Source organism: Anoplophora glabripennis, unplaced genomic scaffold (genome assembly GCF_000390285.2).
Source record: "Anoplophora glabripennis isolate ALB-LARVAE unplaced genomic scaffold, Agla_2.0 scaffold10, whole genome shotgun sequence".
NCBI lineage: Eukaryota > Metazoa > Arthropoda > Insecta > Coleoptera > Cerambycidae > Anoplophora > Anoplophora glabripennis.
This window is the reverse complement of record NW_019416481.1, coordinates 2,508,849-2,528,424: the sequence shown is the minus strand read 5'-3', so window position 1 is coordinate 2,528,424 and position 19,576 is coordinate 2,508,849. Positions and strand designations below refer to the sequence as shown.

At 31.1% G+C, this 19,576-nt stretch overlaps 2 protein-coding genes and 1 long non-coding RNA gene across 3 annotated transcripts in view; 2 read left to right on the top strand and 1 right to left on the bottom strand.

The window, feature by feature from the left end:
- LOC108903669 (serine protease 27) overlaps positions 1-3,062 on the top strand; it is a 28,577-nt gene extending 25,515 nt beyond the window's left edge. The window contains exons 3-5 of the mRNA XM_023454671.1: positions 450-718; positions 890-1,050; positions 2,821-3,062. Of these exons, the coding sequence (XP_023310439.1) occupies positions 450-718; positions 890-1,050; positions 2,821-3,018 (628 nt within the window). The 3' untranslated portion in view covers positions 3,019-3,062. The remainder of the gene's footprint in view (positions 1-449; positions 719-889; positions 1,051-2,820) is intronic.
- Positions 3,063-4,361: 1,299 nt separating this feature from the next.
- Positions 4,362-9,631, bottom strand: LOC108903967. Its single transcript, XR_001964221.2, has 2 exons — positions 9,498-9,631; positions 4,362-4,656 (listed from the first exon to the last, which is right to left on the bottom strand). It is a non-coding gene; the product is annotated as an uncharacterized LOC108903967 (long non-coding RNA).
- A 58-nt stretch (positions 9,632-9,689) lies between these two features.
- Positions 9,690-19,576, top strand: part of LOC108903945 (AT-rich interactive domain-containing protein 5B) — a 196,229-nt gene continuing 186,342 nt past the window's right edge. The window contains exons 1-2 of the mRNA XM_018706301.2: positions 9,690-9,842; positions 10,405-10,659. Coding sequence (XP_018561817.1) covers positions 9,822-9,842; positions 10,405-10,659 — 276 coding nt within the window. The 5' untranslated portion in view covers positions 9,690-9,821. The remainder of the gene's footprint in view (positions 9,843-10,404; positions 10,660-19,576) is intronic.

Genomic DNA, 19,576 nt, shown 5'->3' with positions numbered 1-19,576 from the left:
GTCATAAATCCTTAACTTTTCGAAAAAACTTGAAGAGATCAAAAAGTCAGTAAATGAATGGAGCTTTTTAGACATATTTTTTAAAAGGAAAAAATTTTATCGAAAAAAAAATTATAAGAAAAAATGTCATAGGGGTTGATTATTTCAACCCCTTACAAAAATAGTTCAGGGTTGAAAAAATTTCAAAAAGTGTAGTTTTATTGACAGATAATGTTCACCAAGTTTGGTTTCTTTAGCTTGATGTACGTGGAAGATAAAAAAGAAAAACAATTTTTTTTTTGTAATTTTAGGAGGGGCGTAACTTTTCAGGGGAGGGTTTTTTCAAAAAATTTTATACCAAAGACCCCTATTAATTTTCATCGGAGAATCGCCCCTTGAATTGAATGAATGAAATTTTTCGGTGTTATTTAGATACACCCTGTATACGTACATATGTACAAATTGTATAGGTCTACTGCAGAAGAAATTAAAGTACGTGTGGGAGAGTGGAACTCGAAACAGGCAATTACGAAATTCCCCTATCAGGAAAGAAACGTCGCTAATATCATCTTTTACAAGAACTATGAACGCTCATCGATTTTAAATGATGTCGCGCTGTTAATCCTTCAAACTCCAGTGGACAAAAATGAACACATCAGTACAGTTTGTTTGCCAGATCAGGATCAAGTCATCGAGTCCAGGACCTGTTTCATCAGCGGTTGGGGAGAAACTGTGGAAGGTACAAAAAAATCCGTTTTTACATTACATTAGGTGTTAACAATTGGTAGATACAAAAATATTTTATTTATATTGTGACTACATAAAATTTTGTGGTGTTTATTTGGGTAAAATAGAAGATCAAAAAAAGGTAAGAGTACAACTTTTGTCTAGTATCAATTTTTAATTTTAGAAGAAGGGATATATCTAGATATCCTGAAAAAAATCGATGTTCCAATGGTACCAGCCGGGCAGTGTCAAGAAACCTTAAGGAAAACCGTCTTGAGTCAATATTTTGTTCTCCATGACAGTTTGGTTTGCGCTGGAGGAGAAGCGGGAAAAGATGCTTGTACGGTAAGCACAGAAATAGTATAGCGGGGTATTACGGTGAAACATCAATATTAGGATTTCGAAAAGAAAGTCTCATATCACCCATAATCCCTTTTATTCACAATTGTTGAGAATTAGTTTCCGTGTCTATAATATACACCCCATCTTTCATACATCTTATATTTTTTCCTTTACGACAACTTTTTTAAGGGAGCAAAATTGTATTAAGGTAACTTGATCTGAATTTATTTGCACCCTTGTACCCTTCAAGTATGGCTCATTCGTTTCCGGTCACCCTGTATATTTTTTTATATTTTCAACTCTTCTTAATTTATATACTTATCCTGTTATTGCCACACTCTTATGAAATATTCTTAATAAGTTATTGTTTAATAATTTCATAATGCTACCTAGTTGAAATTAAACAACATAAAAAAAACTTATTTGACTATTCTTTAAAGAGTGTTTTTGTATTATAGCAGGCAAGTTCAATATACATTTAAATGTTCTGTTTGTGTTTTGTCCGTTTCTACTTACAACCGATAATAAAATAACAGAATAACAAAATAAAATTATAAACATTAAACAAGTTGTTACAAGATACGTAATATCAGCATAATAGTCTGCTTATTTTGAAAATGGACTATTTTCAGATTAATGTCCAGACCTTTTTAGTAGTGACGTCACATACGCCAAATAATAGGCAACCCCACAGTACACATTGTCATGAAGAATTTCCCAAAAGTTTTACTAGATCGATTTTCGATCTTATGTACTTTGGATATAACTGCTAAAAAAATGGCTCTTTTGCCATGACCTTAAGTATCGCGATATTCTGACAATATTAGAAATATTTAAGAAGTTTCAAACCCCAAGTGACAAATACAATTATAGAATTTATATATTTAACTTTATAGAACAATATTGACTTTTATAGCAATTAATAAATTAAAATTATATCAATGTTACTGAGCATGCGCATTAAAGATAATTTCTTGTAAGCCAAGTAGCCTCGCAACAAGATATCATTCAAGCAAGGAAAGTTTGATTATGGTTAAGTACGTTTACAATAAACCACTTGATGAAAAAAACACTCGATAAACACACCGACAGCACGACACCAAGAAATACAATAAAAATACTTAGTAGAACTAGAAAATGCCAAGATTAAACAAAAGAAGAGGGAATACGCTAATGATGACAGCGATAACATATGAACAAGATCTCACCTGCGTACGAGGCTATTCTTTCCGAGAATTAGGAATAACACGGCTAATGTTAAATTTTTACTTTATTTAAATTTAGGAATATTCTTTTATATCGTTTTTTGTAAGTTTTAAGCACATTAGTGTACTTATCTATTTTACGAAACACGTACTGGTTGTTCTTAAATAGTGACAAATCCTTGTAAAAATAAATTAATTTGAAGTTGCAAATTTTTATAGTATCTATGTAAATATATATAATATATTTGTTGCGGGTTGCCTAAATATGTGGGGAAGTATTTGAAATATTAAAATTATGAGGAAATATTTCTTTCCTATGTTTCAAATCGAGTTTACTTTTACCAAGTTACTTTTAAATTTAAAATTTTATTATTTTGAGTTGATTTGTTACTTAAAGAACTGCATATTTCTTAATATTGTGTAGGTACCAATTTAAAGTAAATTGGGTGCTGTCAAAATTATTATTTCTTTATTAAGATAAAAAAAACACTGTGATATTAAGTGCATTGCGCCTTAATATAAAACTAGTTTAATTTTTTATTTATTCTTGACGTTTCCTTGGTTTTAGGGCGACGGTGGCAGTCCTCTTGTTTGTCCTGATCCCAGCAATCCTAGAAGGTATGTCCTAACAGGAATGGTAGCCGCAGGGATCGGATGCGGAAGTCAAAATGTACCGAGTGTATACGTGAAGATCGCCAAATTTAGGTCCTGGATTGATGAGCAGATGCGAAAACTGAACCTGGACACCAACACGTATATATTGTAATTTCTTATAAATCCTGTGTTCAATACAATAATTCTTTAAATTAAGTTCAATGTTTTACTGTATCGACAGACAATTTCTGCTGGTTTAGTAAAAAATGAGAAAACGATTGTTTAGTGGAATGGACATTTAAAATTTTAAAATGGTACTGCCAGCGACATCTAACGGAAAGCGCGGTAACAGTGTGAAACTTCAATATCTCGTGAGATGCCGCCACCTGCATATAAAAGGTACTTTAGTCGCAAATATCGACTTGTCCAAACCAATTTGAATCGAGTCTTCACATATTTAATAAAAACTTCCTTACTGATGTTTCTTTCTGTTGATAATCAAATATTATATTATATATCACAAATAAATTGATATCAACATCATCAATTTGTAATGCACTATTCAGAAACGTTTCTTATTGTTTTTATAAGCTGAATTCTCAAGTGCCTTTCAATTTAATTTCACATTAAACTGGTATTAAAACGGCTGTATATACAGTAGGTATATTTAGTATATTTAAATTCCCACTGCCTTATATAAATTTCAAAACAATTTAAATCATTAATTTAACCTTGAACAAAGGTATCCGCGTCCGGAACTGCGTCTCTAAGTTATTCAATGTATCCTCTTCATTTAAAGTCCCAACGAGAATAAAACGGAATAGAAATAACCTTTATTGTAAATTCGAAAGGATAATGACCCATACCTCCTCATACGCTGTGTAAAAGTAAATTGCGAATCATAGATATTTTTAGCCCGCTGTTATTTGGCCAAATGTTTTCGAACAAAGTAAACATTTATTATAAAACCGAAATGTAACACATTTTCTATATCATAAGCGAATAGGGATACCTGGCTGTAAAACTGATGATTCAGCCTTAGTTGACTGTAATTTGAAAGCTTTTGAATTGGATGGTTATTGTTTGGGGATTGTTTAATCGAAATTTCCGAGTTGGTATGTAAATATACGGTTGAGAAATACTTATACCGATTCCGTTATAGAAACTGAGGCTTTTTTTGCTTGTTTTCGCCTTTCCTGGAACCTAGTGAATGCGTATTATGGGATTTACAATGTATATACTCCACAAGAATGGGAGCCATGAATACTTTTAACTTTGGGATTCACTTAGTCCAGAATAATGTTAACTATTTCGTCGATTTAAACTTTAAATAATTTCCTTATAAAAAATGTCATGATGATATTAAAAATTTCAGAGTACACTTCTACTTGCTAAATGCAATAAAAACATATTTTCTTATAATAAAAATGACAAACTTTTTACTGCGTTTTTGGTTTCTAAATTAGTAAACCTTATTATATGTAACACACACAAATGAACAAATACCTTAAGAAATCAATAAATAACAAATTGCTTTTATTTCTTCATCTAAGAGTCAAAATATTATAATGAGTATTTTAAATTACACATAATTTATTTCCCCAAAGAAAAAAATCTAATCCGAAGACCTAGATGGCTGCACCATGCTTTACTTCTTAAATTTGCTAAGAAAGATTCACAGCAGCCTCATAAAGAAATCTAATGATGTTGAATCCGGAGATCTGTTGGGTGGGTCACAAACATTATCTTTTGATTAAGATTTTCCGAGGAAATAATTGACTCCAACGGAGGATAATTATTTGATGCCAATCTGAAACAATGAAAATATAAATGAAACACAATGTTTTTAATTTTTTTCACACAAGAACTATAACTGAAAACCAAATAATACGTATATTTATAAACTATTTATAGCTGGTAATAATAGAGGTAACAATACAGATAATATTAAAATATAGGCTCTGTGAATATAATTTTCATAAGATTGCTAGGTACATAATTGTTTTGGATATAAAAGATATGTGTTTTAAATATGAATGAAATCATACTCTGTCATCTGATAAATATTTTTATTTTTATTGCAAACCTATATACAGGGTGATCCACTTAATCAGGTTCGCCATGAGATCTAGGAAACATTAAAAAGTACATGGTGATCTATTTGTAAATGCGTTTTTTTTTAATTAAAATAATTATTTTGAAAACATTACATTTTAACTGTCAGTCAAATGTGGGATACAAAAATTCACAGCGATCGGTGGCGCTCTGCTACTTTTTTTCTCAGAAAAATACCTCAGTATTTCAAAAAACCCCAGAAATTATACGCCAGTGAATATTTTGAAAATTGGATCACTACTTGTAACTCTTTACTGTGTTCCCAAGACTAAAGATATATTTAATTTTATTCGGAAAACGAACAATGTTCTATTTATTACTTTTTTTTAATTCCAATTAATTTATTTTGGGAATATCTCCCTTATCTTACACAAAATACACAATTTCTACCCATTGGCCATTAGATTTGTCATGATTAGATTGTGTTTAATTTGTTATTCTAGCAAAAAAAGTTAACGAAAGGTTAAAAAATTAATAAATTAAAAATGGTTCGTTAAAACAAAGTATATCCCCTTTCGTGGAAACATCAAACAGGTTCAAAGTAATGGCAATATTTTCAAAATATTCAGTACCGTCGAATTTCTGGGGTTTTTCGTGAAGTATCTACGCCACTGGTACATGTATTTATATCAGAATTTACTGTATTTTGGCCTTCAATTAGACAAATCATTAGCTGAAGACTTCAGACTCTTTGGTAATTTTTTGTTTGTTTGTTTTCAAACCTTGCACACCATCGAATTGCGGACTATTTGTATGTCTATATAACATTTTTTAGTTTAAAGACACTACAAAAGTCATATCTTAAAGTTTATCTACGGACTTAAATGAACACTTTCTATGTATATTGTACACTAATCTAAATTAGTCACAAAAAATAAGGGATATTAAAAAAATTCCAAATATTTGGATGATTTTCAAACAACTGTAACTTGGAGGAAAATGGTCGATGAGAATAAAAAAAAAAGAAATTGAATAGAAGTTTCTACTTTTCGGATCTAAATATTTGCAGTTATGCCAAGTAATTCTAATATCCCTAATTATGCAATTTTTTCCAACCAATATTTTCACTTCGAAAAAAATATTTTTATCAGAAATAACTACGACTTGTAGAGAAAATTTTGCAGTTTTCAAAACGCTACTTGGATTTTATGTACGACCATTATTTCCCGAGTAATGGATTACCAAAGTCAAAAATTACTTTTTTGTTTTGATCGGCGATTACTCAAATTGAAGGGAATTAAATTATCTAAAAGAGCTTTACCGTGAAATTACCAAAAAAAAATTACTGAAGTCCCTAGACCTTTCTAAAGACAAGCAAAAATTTGGAGAAAATGTTTTTGTTGGTTTTCTTATGATTACTCAAAAACAGCTGACTGAAATTTTAAACTTCAGATTCGAAACCTACCAACTTGAAGCGTCAATATTCTTTTTTTATTCTCACTACGGCAATATCTCTAAGTTAGAGCTCTGAAAATCACCCAAATATTTTGAATTTTTTGAATATCCCTTAATTTTGGTGACTAATGTATATATAATAGAATATGCAATAATAAACAAATATATAATTAATAATATAAAATAATGAGGATTTCTGCTTAATTTAATATCATTATTTTTAGTTATTCCTGTATGTTTCATTATGAATTTTTTTTAATGGAAAAGTATTGAGTCCCATAATTCAGAAAATTCCAATAAATGTAAACACTAGATTGAAAGCAGTTTTATGGAAACACGAAACTTTTTTTAAACCGCTAAGTCATCAATAAAAATCTAATGCTATACCGTGAACGATTTGGCAAATTTACAACGAAATTGCCACTTCATAACAGAAAACTGAAATAGAAATTTCGATTTGAATTAACGCAAGCTGCTTCTAAACTTGCGTTCTCTAGTATTCTCTAATTGAAAACAATGACGGTGACAAATTTAACAAAAAGGCTACTGGTGACGGAGTTGAACTGTTGCCAAATGAATGATACAAATTCACGTTTAGAAATTATTTTTTTGTGCCTAAATTAATGTATAAATGTTTCCAAGTCTCTGTCTGAACTTCAGGAGGTTATTCGGGGGTCATTTTAGATTAACAAGTATCAATAACAAAAAACCTAAAATTAAAAAAAATATGGTTCACTTAAAATTGATGAAAATACGTATTAATTATTTTATCGAAATACAAGTTTAACCATTATAAAGATCGGTATACAATTTTTATTAACAAACGGCTCTTTTTTTTTTAACACATGGCAACAAAGCGTGCACCGATTTAAAGGGATAAGTTCTTAGAATTCTAATAGCATTTTTTTGTAATGCCGTATTATATTAATCCTGTTTTGAAGGAGTTCTTTAGAAACTTAAATTGGACCGAACATTATAAGATGTAAATTCATTTTTTTATAACACATTTTTATATAGAACATAAAAATAAATCAACTGCATCATGTATCCCAGTATCAAGTTAAACATCGCTGTTCATTAACTTCCTGGCATAAAGCCAAATTAATGGCAAATTTATTTAAAATAGTAGCAGGGAATAGTAGTTGGATTAAATATTTGTCTAAGTTTAACTACATCTGATTTTTTTGTTTAAATACAGCATGTGCTTTCACAAAATTCCAACAAAACTTGAAAATATTGTCAACCTTGGAAGGAAAAGTATACAGGTAAAAACTCAGGGAGCGGTAACAAATCAAAATTAAAAAAAAAACAATTTCTATCGTTTTATTTCCATGGCAAAAAACTATTTTTCATACAGTGTTTTTCTTGTACAAATGCGACTCCGGAAAATAGTTTTATGAGTAGTTTTATTATCCTTAGAGTAAAACGCGAGCTAGAATTAGTGCAACTGACCTATCTTGAGCAGCACGGAAGTAAACTACCTAGTCTAGATAACTTTAATGGCAATTACAAGAGTTTCCTTTACAGGACGAGCTTACGAAGAAAATCGAGGAGAATTGCCAGGATAAAAATCGGCTTGCAATCACGGATGGGGTAAATAAAACAAAAAATATGGAAGAATACACACAGATTAAAAAACGTTTTGTCATTCACACCTATAAGATACAGCTAACCATGAACTTGCTGCAAATGTAAATTGAATATTTTTTACGAAAAAATAAAATATACTCATAAAATTGCCATATGGTAACATTAGAAAACTCCAGGCAAATCTTGAAATAACCTTTTTGAACCCTACATCTGAGAACATAACAGCACAGGTAGGTACCTAATAAAGATAACTGTACATCTATTATATTCCAGTTATACCTGGTATGAAACCTACAAATGCTAAGAAAATTAAAACAGATGGAAAGTTGAATTTCATGTCATTTAATATGGTTATCCTACTTTCGATGTTTTATAATGAAATATCGAGGTACTTTTTCAATACAAATTAACAAAGAATAGAGTATTCTTAAGAGCACTTTAATATTCCTATAACAATGCACATACAAGTTTATATCACAGTAAAATATATTTCTCTTCGAAATGAAACTGCGCACAGATCGAATTAAAAATATTTGTTCATGCAGTGCAAAATTGGCAAACGCAGAAAGTTCAATGAAATACTTTACTAAATTTGCGGTTTCGCTTCTTGGTTGCTTAAAAATTCTTTAACAAACGTAAAATAATTTCGATATACTCCATTAGCCAAAACGGTCACCTGCCTTTCAATTAAAAAATGTATTAATATTCTTTCGACACTTCGTGTAGGTAATTCGATTTTTTACGACTCTTACGACCACAACACGAAAGTAAACTTAATTAAAAATAAACAGCAAGTCATTTATACAAATTACGGAAGGTAAAATGTAGCGGGCTAGATACAAAATCAAATCTCATCTTATTCTGTGTTACCTACCTATTTCATATAACAACATTCCACTATTATGTTTATTGATAATTAGTACGTAGGTACTAGTACGAAATATGTTTTTCGCGAATTAATAAATTAATACAATAAAAAAATAACCTAAAAACGTTCTCACACATAAACATTAATAGTAACTAGAACCTACCGCTTGTCAAAAAAATAATAGATCATCTGCCATTTTAATCCTAATGTTGAAACAACTTGGCTCGAGATTCGATACATTTTTTCAGCATAAAGCATACTTTTTTATTTGGGAGTTGTTTACTAACGCATATTATAAAACAATAAATAGTTCTACCTTCATTTTTAAACACTATTGTATCCCAATATTATTATGCAAACAAAATTAGTTTTGTATTAATCTCGACAACACACCGGTAGCCACATTTTTATTGGTTAGTTACAATTTATTTTATGGTCAAACGTGGGTTTATTTACTATACAGAAATAACCTGACCCCAAACCTTTTAACTATTTAGAAAGGAACACTTCAGGCAACCAAGAATACACAAACACATTACGATTTACTACTTATTAAATCGTACACGCTAACAATATAAACAATAATGCTCGGCGTTGCCACCGAAATGTCAGGTTTTCATCTGAGAGTGCCACGCAAATCATTGCCGAATAAACAAACGAAAGAACGAAGCGTCGATACTCACCTCTCGTTCGAGCAGGCCGTTATCAGTTGTGCAATCTGAAATTTCTACGAGAATCGAGCCGATAGATTTACACTTTACATCACAGTTTCACTTTTAGGAGACAGGAACAGCGGTTGTTGACTACAGCAATGTCAATTTCTTTGTGTATACTCCTCCTACCATTTATTGTAAAGCGCCAGTTTGTCCGAGCAAACGTCGAAATATTACGAGCGCCTACGACTGTAGCTCTGTATCGTGACGTCATATAATTAGAGTAAATACAAAGTAGATGGTGGTGTCAGCGTGTTGTTTGTAGTGTGCTCTGTGATTAATTGTGAATAAAAAATGGATAATAACGATGTACAGGTAAGAAAATTTTCTACATAATATTTTATTGTGTTCCGAATATTTTGGCGAAGGCGGCCCAATTTTCGGACGGCTATTACCGTTTTTAATCGCTATTTATTATTATGACATGACTTTCTATAAATATTAATTAATTGGTAGCTATAATTAAATTATGTTCGTTCGCACTCTCTGCACTCGAAGCGTTTTTATTTTCGACTGCTTGTTTTATCAGCTCGCCCTATTGCGCTTTCACATAATAACAAATTACCAATTTCGATTAAAAATAAATTTGAATTTTAAAAATAGGCTCGGCTCCTCGTTTTTTAATTTAAATTCTATAATTAGGCAGGGAAATGGTTTTCTTGCTTGGGTATTAATGTTGAACGTTATTCTATTATCTTCAATAAAATATTTAGCCGTGTTATCAAGGTAATTGCTAGGAATTAAATGCAATAGTCTACTTTCGTTACCCGATCCAAGGTATCCGTTCCAGCTTTCTGTTTATGTAATTGTTTTTTACGTGCGACAATCAACACGGTGTGTCTCTTTTAATGTGGTTTGTTGTTGTTTTTTTTTGCAGTTAGTCGGAGGGCCTTGCGGGCAACACGGCCCTTACACGTTCTACAAGGCGTTCAAATACACGAAAAACGGCGTTAAGCGAATAGTGACTTTGAGTGAGTTTTTCTTCGTGAAGATGTGGCGAGACTCGGACTTGTTGTGCATCGGCGAGTTGCAATTGTTATGGATTGACAAAAATAGTGAGCAAGTGTTGGCCAGCTTGCGGCTTTACTTCTTACCCGAAAATACTCCCGAAGGACGGGTGGACCACGGGGAGGTAAGCAGAGCTATTTAAATATTCTAGATGTGTCGCCGTATTGTTTATTTGATTTGGACGAAGAACAATAATCGTAATTCGTTAAAAAAATAAATATACTTGTTAAATTTTATAAGGATTTGTAATTATGGACGTCATTTAATTATAAATCAGTTTTTCTTTTCAACTATTTTTAATGTAAATGAAGCCTTGGAAGTCAGATGTGCCGGACGCGATCTTAACAGAACGCGCGTGTACGATTTCGCCGCGAATCAAGCGAGTCCGCGAGTTCCTTCGGCGGTTTGCCGCTATCCAGCGATCCGGCGTCGCATTCTCTCCAGTAGAGCTACACTTGAGCCGGTTTACAAAGATTATCCCACTCTAGTTTATGTTTCTCTTTCTACTTTATATATGACGTTATTATTTCTATATCCAAAAGTTATAGTAATTTAAATGTAATTTATTTATGTAATGTTGCAAAATGCATTTCGAGTCGATTTACATTTATAATACGGCGGAGTGGATGCATTATTTACACGACATAGATCGTTATCGCGCCGGGGTTATTAAAATTATTTTATAATTTATTTCAGTTCGGATGCGCTGGTAAACAATGTAATGGTTATTTTCGTCTAAAAATGGGTGATTCATATCGAAACCGACTTCGACTGGCAGCGCTAATAAAATAATTGTTGGATGATGGAAATATTATGCACATAATAAGCACCTTCGTACGTTATTGTTGCTCGCGCTGTCCCCGTTTCACAAACATCTGTGAAAATACGTTTTTTGTTATCGCTCCGTTATCGTCCATGTACTTATGTTCTAATCTTTATCTGCCGTTTGGGTTTTAATGACTGTACCACATACTACAGGGCGCTAAATATTGAAACGTATGCATTTTACCATAAATTATAAAATTTTCTAATGCCCGTGATCTGGGGTTGTGAAATGAACCCCACCCAGTTTTACCTGTAAAAATGTATTTAGGCATTAGGGGAGAACTGCCCTTTTACGGCTCAATTACAGGCAAAATTAATAATTTTATTTAAGATGTACCCGAAAAATTAACCACAACATTTCCTGTTTAATTAACTGTTAGTTAATTAGTTGAAAGTGAAGCAAATTATATAAAGCCTTGTTTATTGCGCAATGAAATACAGTTTACGATTATACATATTCCAGGAATAAAAATATTATAATTCAATACGGTGCCAGAAATCACGTAGAAAAAATTATATGAATATATCCTGAAAATTTTATTATTTATTATTGTGTTATATAAAAATATAAAAATAATTATTGTTGCTCCATAATCTAGGCTCGTTGAAAAGTACAATCTTTATTGCTTCTATTAGACAAGTGATAAAAAATACGCCGTTATCTCTGGGTATTCTTTGAATTTTAATTTGTAGAATGATTTATTTATTCAAGATATGGTTTGAGGAATACGATAAAGAGTTCTATTATTAACAACGGGATCTCTAAAGAGTTTTTGTTTTGAAAATTTCAAATTTCTAATTCATTTCTTATAAAATATTGATAGTATCAATTTCTAAACATTTAGTTTTTGTAGTTTACTGCGTATTTGTTTATTATTTATTAATTGTTGCCAATCAAGAAATTTAAAGACAACCGAGAAACGTTCTTGAAAAAAAAAATGTAATCAACATCGTTTTTTTCAATTCTAAAACTTGAAAAACTAATCATAAGTGTGTCTAATTTTTCTACATACCCGGACTAGCATCGAATTATATTAGCGACATAAAAAAATTACATCGTCAAATTTTTTACATCACTTCAAAATTTAATTTTGTTATAACTTATTTTAAAAATAAGAAAAAGGTCCAATTTCTTACTTACTGGTTTCGAGGTCAAACTTTTCGCAGGCTTTTAAAAATAAAAGGATTGTGAGAAATTGGACCTTTTTCTTATTTCTAAAATAAGTTATATTGGAATATTCATATTTATCAATTTTGAACTTAATTTTATTCTATTAATATTTATTAATACCAGCTAAATTTTTAAATTTTTTGTACAATAACAATAACGTTAAACCATTTTCTAGTGATAAAACATCGAAATAATTTCATTGGATACATACATACATACATGTAACAAAAGGAAATAAAAATTATTAAATTCACCTTAAAAATAAAATTAAATTGCTATTGAAACCTTAAAAATAAATATTATTTCAACAATTTCCTCTGATTGTTGATGGAAAAATATCAATTATTATTTTTATTATTTATTTTTTGCGTTTTTTACTTAATACAATGTTCGCTTATTTAAAAACTACCTATGTACTTGTTTTCTATTTGTAGAATTAGGTGAAGTAAAATTTATTTGGCCAATTGTCAAATTTGAAAGATAAAGCCTACTACTAACTGTTTATTTTTTAATGAACACTTAAAATCTTGTGTCAGTTAATACGGTATTTCTTGAAAACCATAGTTTTTTAAAATTTAACAAAAGTAAAAAAAAATTAAATTAAATTCTGCTGTGATATAATACTATTTTTCAATTCGGTCAACGAAAAAAAAATTTGGTACAATTTTAGGGTGAGTCATCCCCAATGAACATCTTGTAGTGATTCAATTAACTTTAACTTTGGAAGGCGATAAATTATCACCACTGCCGTCGTTTGTTTTTAAAGTTAAACCGCAGTTTTATCGTCAAAGTGATGTCGTGAATCCACTTTTTCCGATATCAACATTTCTTTAACGCAAGCATGAGAACATTCCGATAACAAACCAGCATTTGCATCATTATTTTTAACTATTGGAGCAGTGGATGTTGACCGGATTTTTGTCCACAAAATCGTATAGGCAATTCAATTTTATTATGTAGAAAATGTCAAAAGGATACACACAAATAATGTGGATTGATTCGAATGTATATGAAAATTTCCTCCTAGGCCTTCTAGGTCTGCTTCTAAATTATATTTTATAAATATAACAAATAAAAAAACGTTTTCGTTTTTAACCGTTCAACCCAATTAATTAAAAATTATAAATTTCTGTTTAAAGAGCTTGCTTTGCTGACGACGATAAAAGAGCGATAGTGCTTGCAAGGGGTAGTTTTGAGAGGGTTGATTCAGACTGCAAAGCTTTTTTAGCTTTTACAACGCTTGCAACTCATTTTATAAAGAAATATCGCCATGAATAAATCGTGAGGCATTCGGCACGAAAATATTATTTTAAATATATCCCGCAAAAATTGCTGTACTTTCCAGTTTTTGTTCGTTTCATTCGAATCCCCTGCAGCGATACCAGATAATAATGTATGTGTATTGATTGAAATCAGAAACCCGTGATTAATATTCTAAATAACAATACAAAATTGAATCATTGCGCGTACCTGGAATTTACTATTGGAAGAGACACTATATGTTTTTTTCCGAATTCCTAACAGACGTTACGAAACCTGTTTTGCTACCAGATCGCTTTCGTTAGGCAGAAAAAAAATAGTTAAAAGTTAGGTACACTTTGCCATATAATTTTGCGGTTACGTTCCTTGCACTTTTTGCCCCCCTTTTATTAAATAACGCCTTTGAAACTAACCGTAAAATTGGTTTAAGAACCTCTGATATATGATATTCAATATCTACGAGCAACGGTCTGTGTTTGTTCCATGTCGATAATGAAATCTATATTCAAATAGGTATACTGTTTTTGTTATTTGTACATTAAATTTTAATCTCGATTTTAATAAAAATATCTAAGTACTTACGAATTTTAACCTCAAAATATATTTTGAATGAGATATTTACATATTTCATATGTTTGAAAATTAGTAGTTAAACAGACTTAACCCAACAATGCTGATTAAATTCAAATTGTATTTGTCTAACGGACTGAGGTTGAGAAATGCAACAATTTCCAATTTTTTTCTCTTCCATCTGCGGTAGAGACCGTAATCGCATTTCAATTTAAACATAATTATAAAAAGTCTTGGATAACATTTAATTATTCGGGAGTTTAAAGCGAAGGTCAAGCAGCGGATATCCTCAGAAAATTTTCTTCACGTTATCGACGTGTGTTCCTTTTACTTTGAGCTTTACTCTACGTTGTTTATTACATTACCAGGCCCGGTGTGTATAAAAATTCATAACCCATTGCGATTAGTGGTATGAATTTTAATACTGATGTGTACTGTGCCACCACACGTTAATTGAAATAATTTAACATGCAGTCTTTGTTAACTCTTATCGCCGTTTATTATCACTTCCTGTTATTATTCGAGTATTCGTATATTTTGGGTCAAGATGTCGTTTCTTTGCCTAGAACGCTGTCTTATGTAAATTCAACTGTTCTGTAATAGTACGGCGTCAAATGATGGTTTTAATCTTTGATGTATCGTCCAGAAACACGGAACATTTTATTTTTCAAGCCGCAATATTACAATTGTCACAAAGAAATATGTAATACACGTTAATATAACAAGAAATGATAGATGTAGGGATAATATGGAAAAAACAACTTTTATTAAGAATTTTGCAATCATTTCCATCAAGAATATATTAAATACAGAAGTTTGTAAAATGGGTTAATTAAGAAAACCAAAAAGAGTATTAAGTACATGATAAAAATTTCGGTGTCAAAATAAATGAAAAATAAATAAAAAATGGCCACAAAACAAAAAAATTTTTATTTCGGCCAGTAGATGAGCTTTAAAAATATTGTTTCATAAAAATTTTGGGCATACCTCTATATTGCTTTATGAACAAATAAATGTTTTTGATATCGGAGGTTTATAAATTATAGTTTATTAATTTATGTTCTAAAAATAAAACAAGATTGCTTTTACACAACTGTCACTCAAGATCTACAGCAAACAGTGCCATTGAAATATTTTTATATAAAATAATGTATTGCAAGTCTAATATAATATATTTTTGATGTTACAAAATTATTTAACTTAATTCTTGCTTAAATTAAAAAATAATGAACAAAAAATAAATGTAAGACATTAATTGAAACACTTTTATTTCAAAATTATTTAAAACTTGAACAAATGACGAGTACGAATATATTATCAGATTTACAAAATTATTACCTGAGATTAGGCAGAAAACCCGTAAATAGATTTTTTACAGAAAAAAGAACAAGATATAGCCGATAAAAAGAAGGTTAAAACTTGATTGGATACTCAGGTTATAAAGTAAACAAAATATTACAAAATGAATTTTCGCAATTCTGACCTCGAATACGTAATCAGCGACCCCGAAAACCCCGTATACCAAATTTGGCGCAAACCTGTTATTTTTTGAAAATTTGTTCGGCCATATTGGATCCGCCATCTTGAATTTTGCAAAATTGACCTCGGATCTGTGATCAACGACTCAGAAAACCCCCGTAAACCACATTTGGCGTGAATGTGTTATTTTTTGAAAACTTGGTCGGCCACCTTGGATCCGCCATCTTGAATTTTGCAAAATTGACCTCGGATCCGTGATCAGCGACCCCGAAAACTCCCGTATACCAAATTTGGCGCGAATCTGTTATTTTTTGAAAATTCGTGATATCTGACCTTAGTTGAACCGTTTTTCTGAGGTTAGAAAAAGAACCATCAATTCTGACCGCGGATTCACCTTTGGCAGGGTCTTATAATATAAATGAACGATATAACATAACCATATAATACATTTGAATATAGAAAAACAATTTTTTTTGTTTTTCCTAGCACTTTTTCGTGAATTTTTGCTGTTTATGACCTGTTTTTTGAGGTTAGGAAATTCCTGTGATGTGATAGCTCAATTCCGATACCGGATTCGTGATCAGGAGGCAAAAATACTACGGATAACTTAATAGCGTATACAAAGAAGAAAAACATTCAACAGACTTAGTCTGGCCAAAGTTTCTGATCTCAAATTTCTAAAACAAATAAACGTTTTTTTTTTAGTAAAATATAAAATTAAATTATACGAACAACTTTCACAGTCACCTTATGTCAGATTGCAGCAACGCGTTCGTAATAAAAAAAGACGATAAAAAATCACTTTTAATGAATGGTACCAATAATGCTAATCGCGCCTAACACTCCCCTCCTCGCCAGATGACAAATGGCAAGGCGACCACTATGCTCCTATACACCCTGCTGCAGGGACAAGTGTGGGGTTAAAAATTGGACTTGCAAATCTAACAGGCGGCAAAAACGCCGGATTTATTACCTTTCCACCCGGAAAACGGTTATTAAATTGACAAAAACGCTGTTACGATGCGGATAAAACGCCTAATTAAATGGTAACCCTAGTTTACAAGAGTTTTATATAACAAACAAGTGATTACGGCGCGTTTGCTTAAAATAAAAACATAGGGTAGTTGTAGTTGTTTGGCATCAAAGAACTAGATTAAATTAAATGTTACACTAAAGCCTCTCTCACACAGGGCCAAGCGACGCGATAAAAATCAGCAAGTGTGTGATGGTGAGACGAATTAGTTACTTATGTCCGGACGATTAGTTGTTGATGTGATATAAAAATATTGGTCTATTTCTATAATTTGCACTCAAAATTTAAAAATGTATTTCAAGTTTAGTCGGCTGTGAGTGTCGCTAGTAGCAATTGATGTCAATTACTTTAAAATTGTGTAGAATAAGACTCTAGTTCACCACAAAAGTAATTAAAAAGCAAAATTAGAGCAGTTCTAACATATGCGCGTGTTTTTTTCGCGAAAGGGTTTAAGGCACGTTCTCGAGCAGGTGCAAGGGTGGGGCGGGTTGGGGGGAGGTCCACAACTCTTATTCCAACGCTATCCTGTTATTAATATGCAGCATTGCATGTGGTTGCACAAACGCCGATGGATAATTTTAAAAGGAATGCCTCGTTCATTTTCTGCCCGACGATTCCGAGTGACGGGAAATAAAAATTGAAAAAGGCGAGTTACACCAGGCCAGTACACATGCATATACTCCACGACCGGCTTGATTTATTACGAACCATCCAGCGTTTCCCTTGAATGAGTTTACCAATTACTTGTTATTCGGTGGGAAACACAAAATACGTTCGGCTAATCCCGTAGCCGGTGATCAGCCAACTCTATTCGATTTTTAAGATTGTGTTTACTTAATGAATTTTGTGAATACAGGGTGATTCAGAACTTATCCAAAAAAAATTTTGATTGTAAAGCGGACTCGTACAAATACAATTTTGTAAAAAAATCAAAAAGGGCAGTTCTAAAATGATTTATTAAAAATACTTCTGCACGGCACTGGAAACTGGTCCACTGTAAAACCTGCGCAAGTCAAAACATGCAGTCGGCGACCGGCACGGCGGCAAAGTGTAATTAAAAACTGAACTAACAAAAAATTAAAAAAATTTCTTTCCTAAGAACAGAAATACATAAAATTTTATAACACCTATTTTATATCAACAAATTCAACTGCTTTTGATATCATTGTTATTATTAATTAATAAAATTAATTTGTGGTTTTAATTAACAAAATAATTTGACATACATACTTGCAACTGTTCCAAATTTTGTCCACCGACGTGTAAACACATTTGGGTCCCTTTTACCCAGTTTCTACGAACTAACACAAATTTGTTTGTTGTTTTGCTTCACCATGACACAAATGCTTCACCATTACACAAATGTTGTCTTGCTTCACCATTAATTAAAACGATATCCATCAACTCGAGTTGCTTATACACGCAAGCCATTTTTGACACTTGAAAAACTAATGTAAACACTATCGCTAAACGTTAACACTAAATCCAGATTTCATTATTCGGAATAGCGTGGAGCCACGTGGAAAAACTAACTCTAAGTGAATAAAAGGTTTACCATTTGAATCTAAAATTTTTTAATTTGGTGTATAGACCTCTCTATGTGAATGCCAAGTGTATAATAAGACCTCTCTATGTGACTGCCAAGTGTATAATATATTTATTTATCATTAAGACCTGGATATTGTAATTCTGTAAAATTACATTAAGTCTAGATTAATACAGGAGGGAAGTACGAAAATATTAGCTTTAATCTCTGCAATAACTGTTCTTATTGCTAAAACAATATTGAAAATCTGATTAAAAAATTGCATTATAAGAATTTGATAGTGAATTAAAAAATTGGGGAAAGTGTGATAAAAAATTGAGGAAAGTGTGATAAAAAATCAAATGCATTTTTTCTCATTGATTCATATAAATTCTGTAGCTATCCTTATACGAAATATTAGAAACATATCGATACTGTTATTCTTCTAAGGGAAATTTACTACAAAAAATAAGTTTATTCATATATTTAACATGGAGCCTTTTGAAATGCCTTCGTTTGCTTTGTTCAGTTTGTTATGAAATACTCTGTATTTCTGTTGGACTTCATAATCATTGTGCGTTTGATAGTGATGTTCTTTGTCTAGCAATATTGTAAATTTATTTCTCAATGTATCGAATGATTTATATTATTTAAATTACAACATTTTCTTGTACGAAAATATCCTTTATTATAGAAGTTGATATTTATAGACAGCAGCAAATTTGTTTATTATCAAGAAATCGCGATAAAGTAGAGCGAAGACGTTGAATAAATCTCGTTATCGAGAACATAATTATTGATTCATCATCATCACAAATTTTGTGTTATTCGTTTCATTTATATTCCGTATTTTTTCTACGTTTTATCCTCGGTTTTATCTTTTACTTCATAAAAAAGTATTAGCATGTAATTTTAATTTAATCTTGCAAAAACGTGTTATTTACAATTTATTTAATATAACGATAATGAAATATCTAAATACAAATTGTTTCATTGCAATTTTGCCGTACTTATGTTCTCATTGTCCCTGTTAATTCGACTTATAAGGAAACCTACGACTGAGATACTTTTTACGGCAATTAAATGAAACAAAATAAGTATTCTGTCACTTTTTATTAGCACTATTGAACATGAGAGTATTTGGGTACACGTTCAGAGAACTAATTCTTAAATTGTAA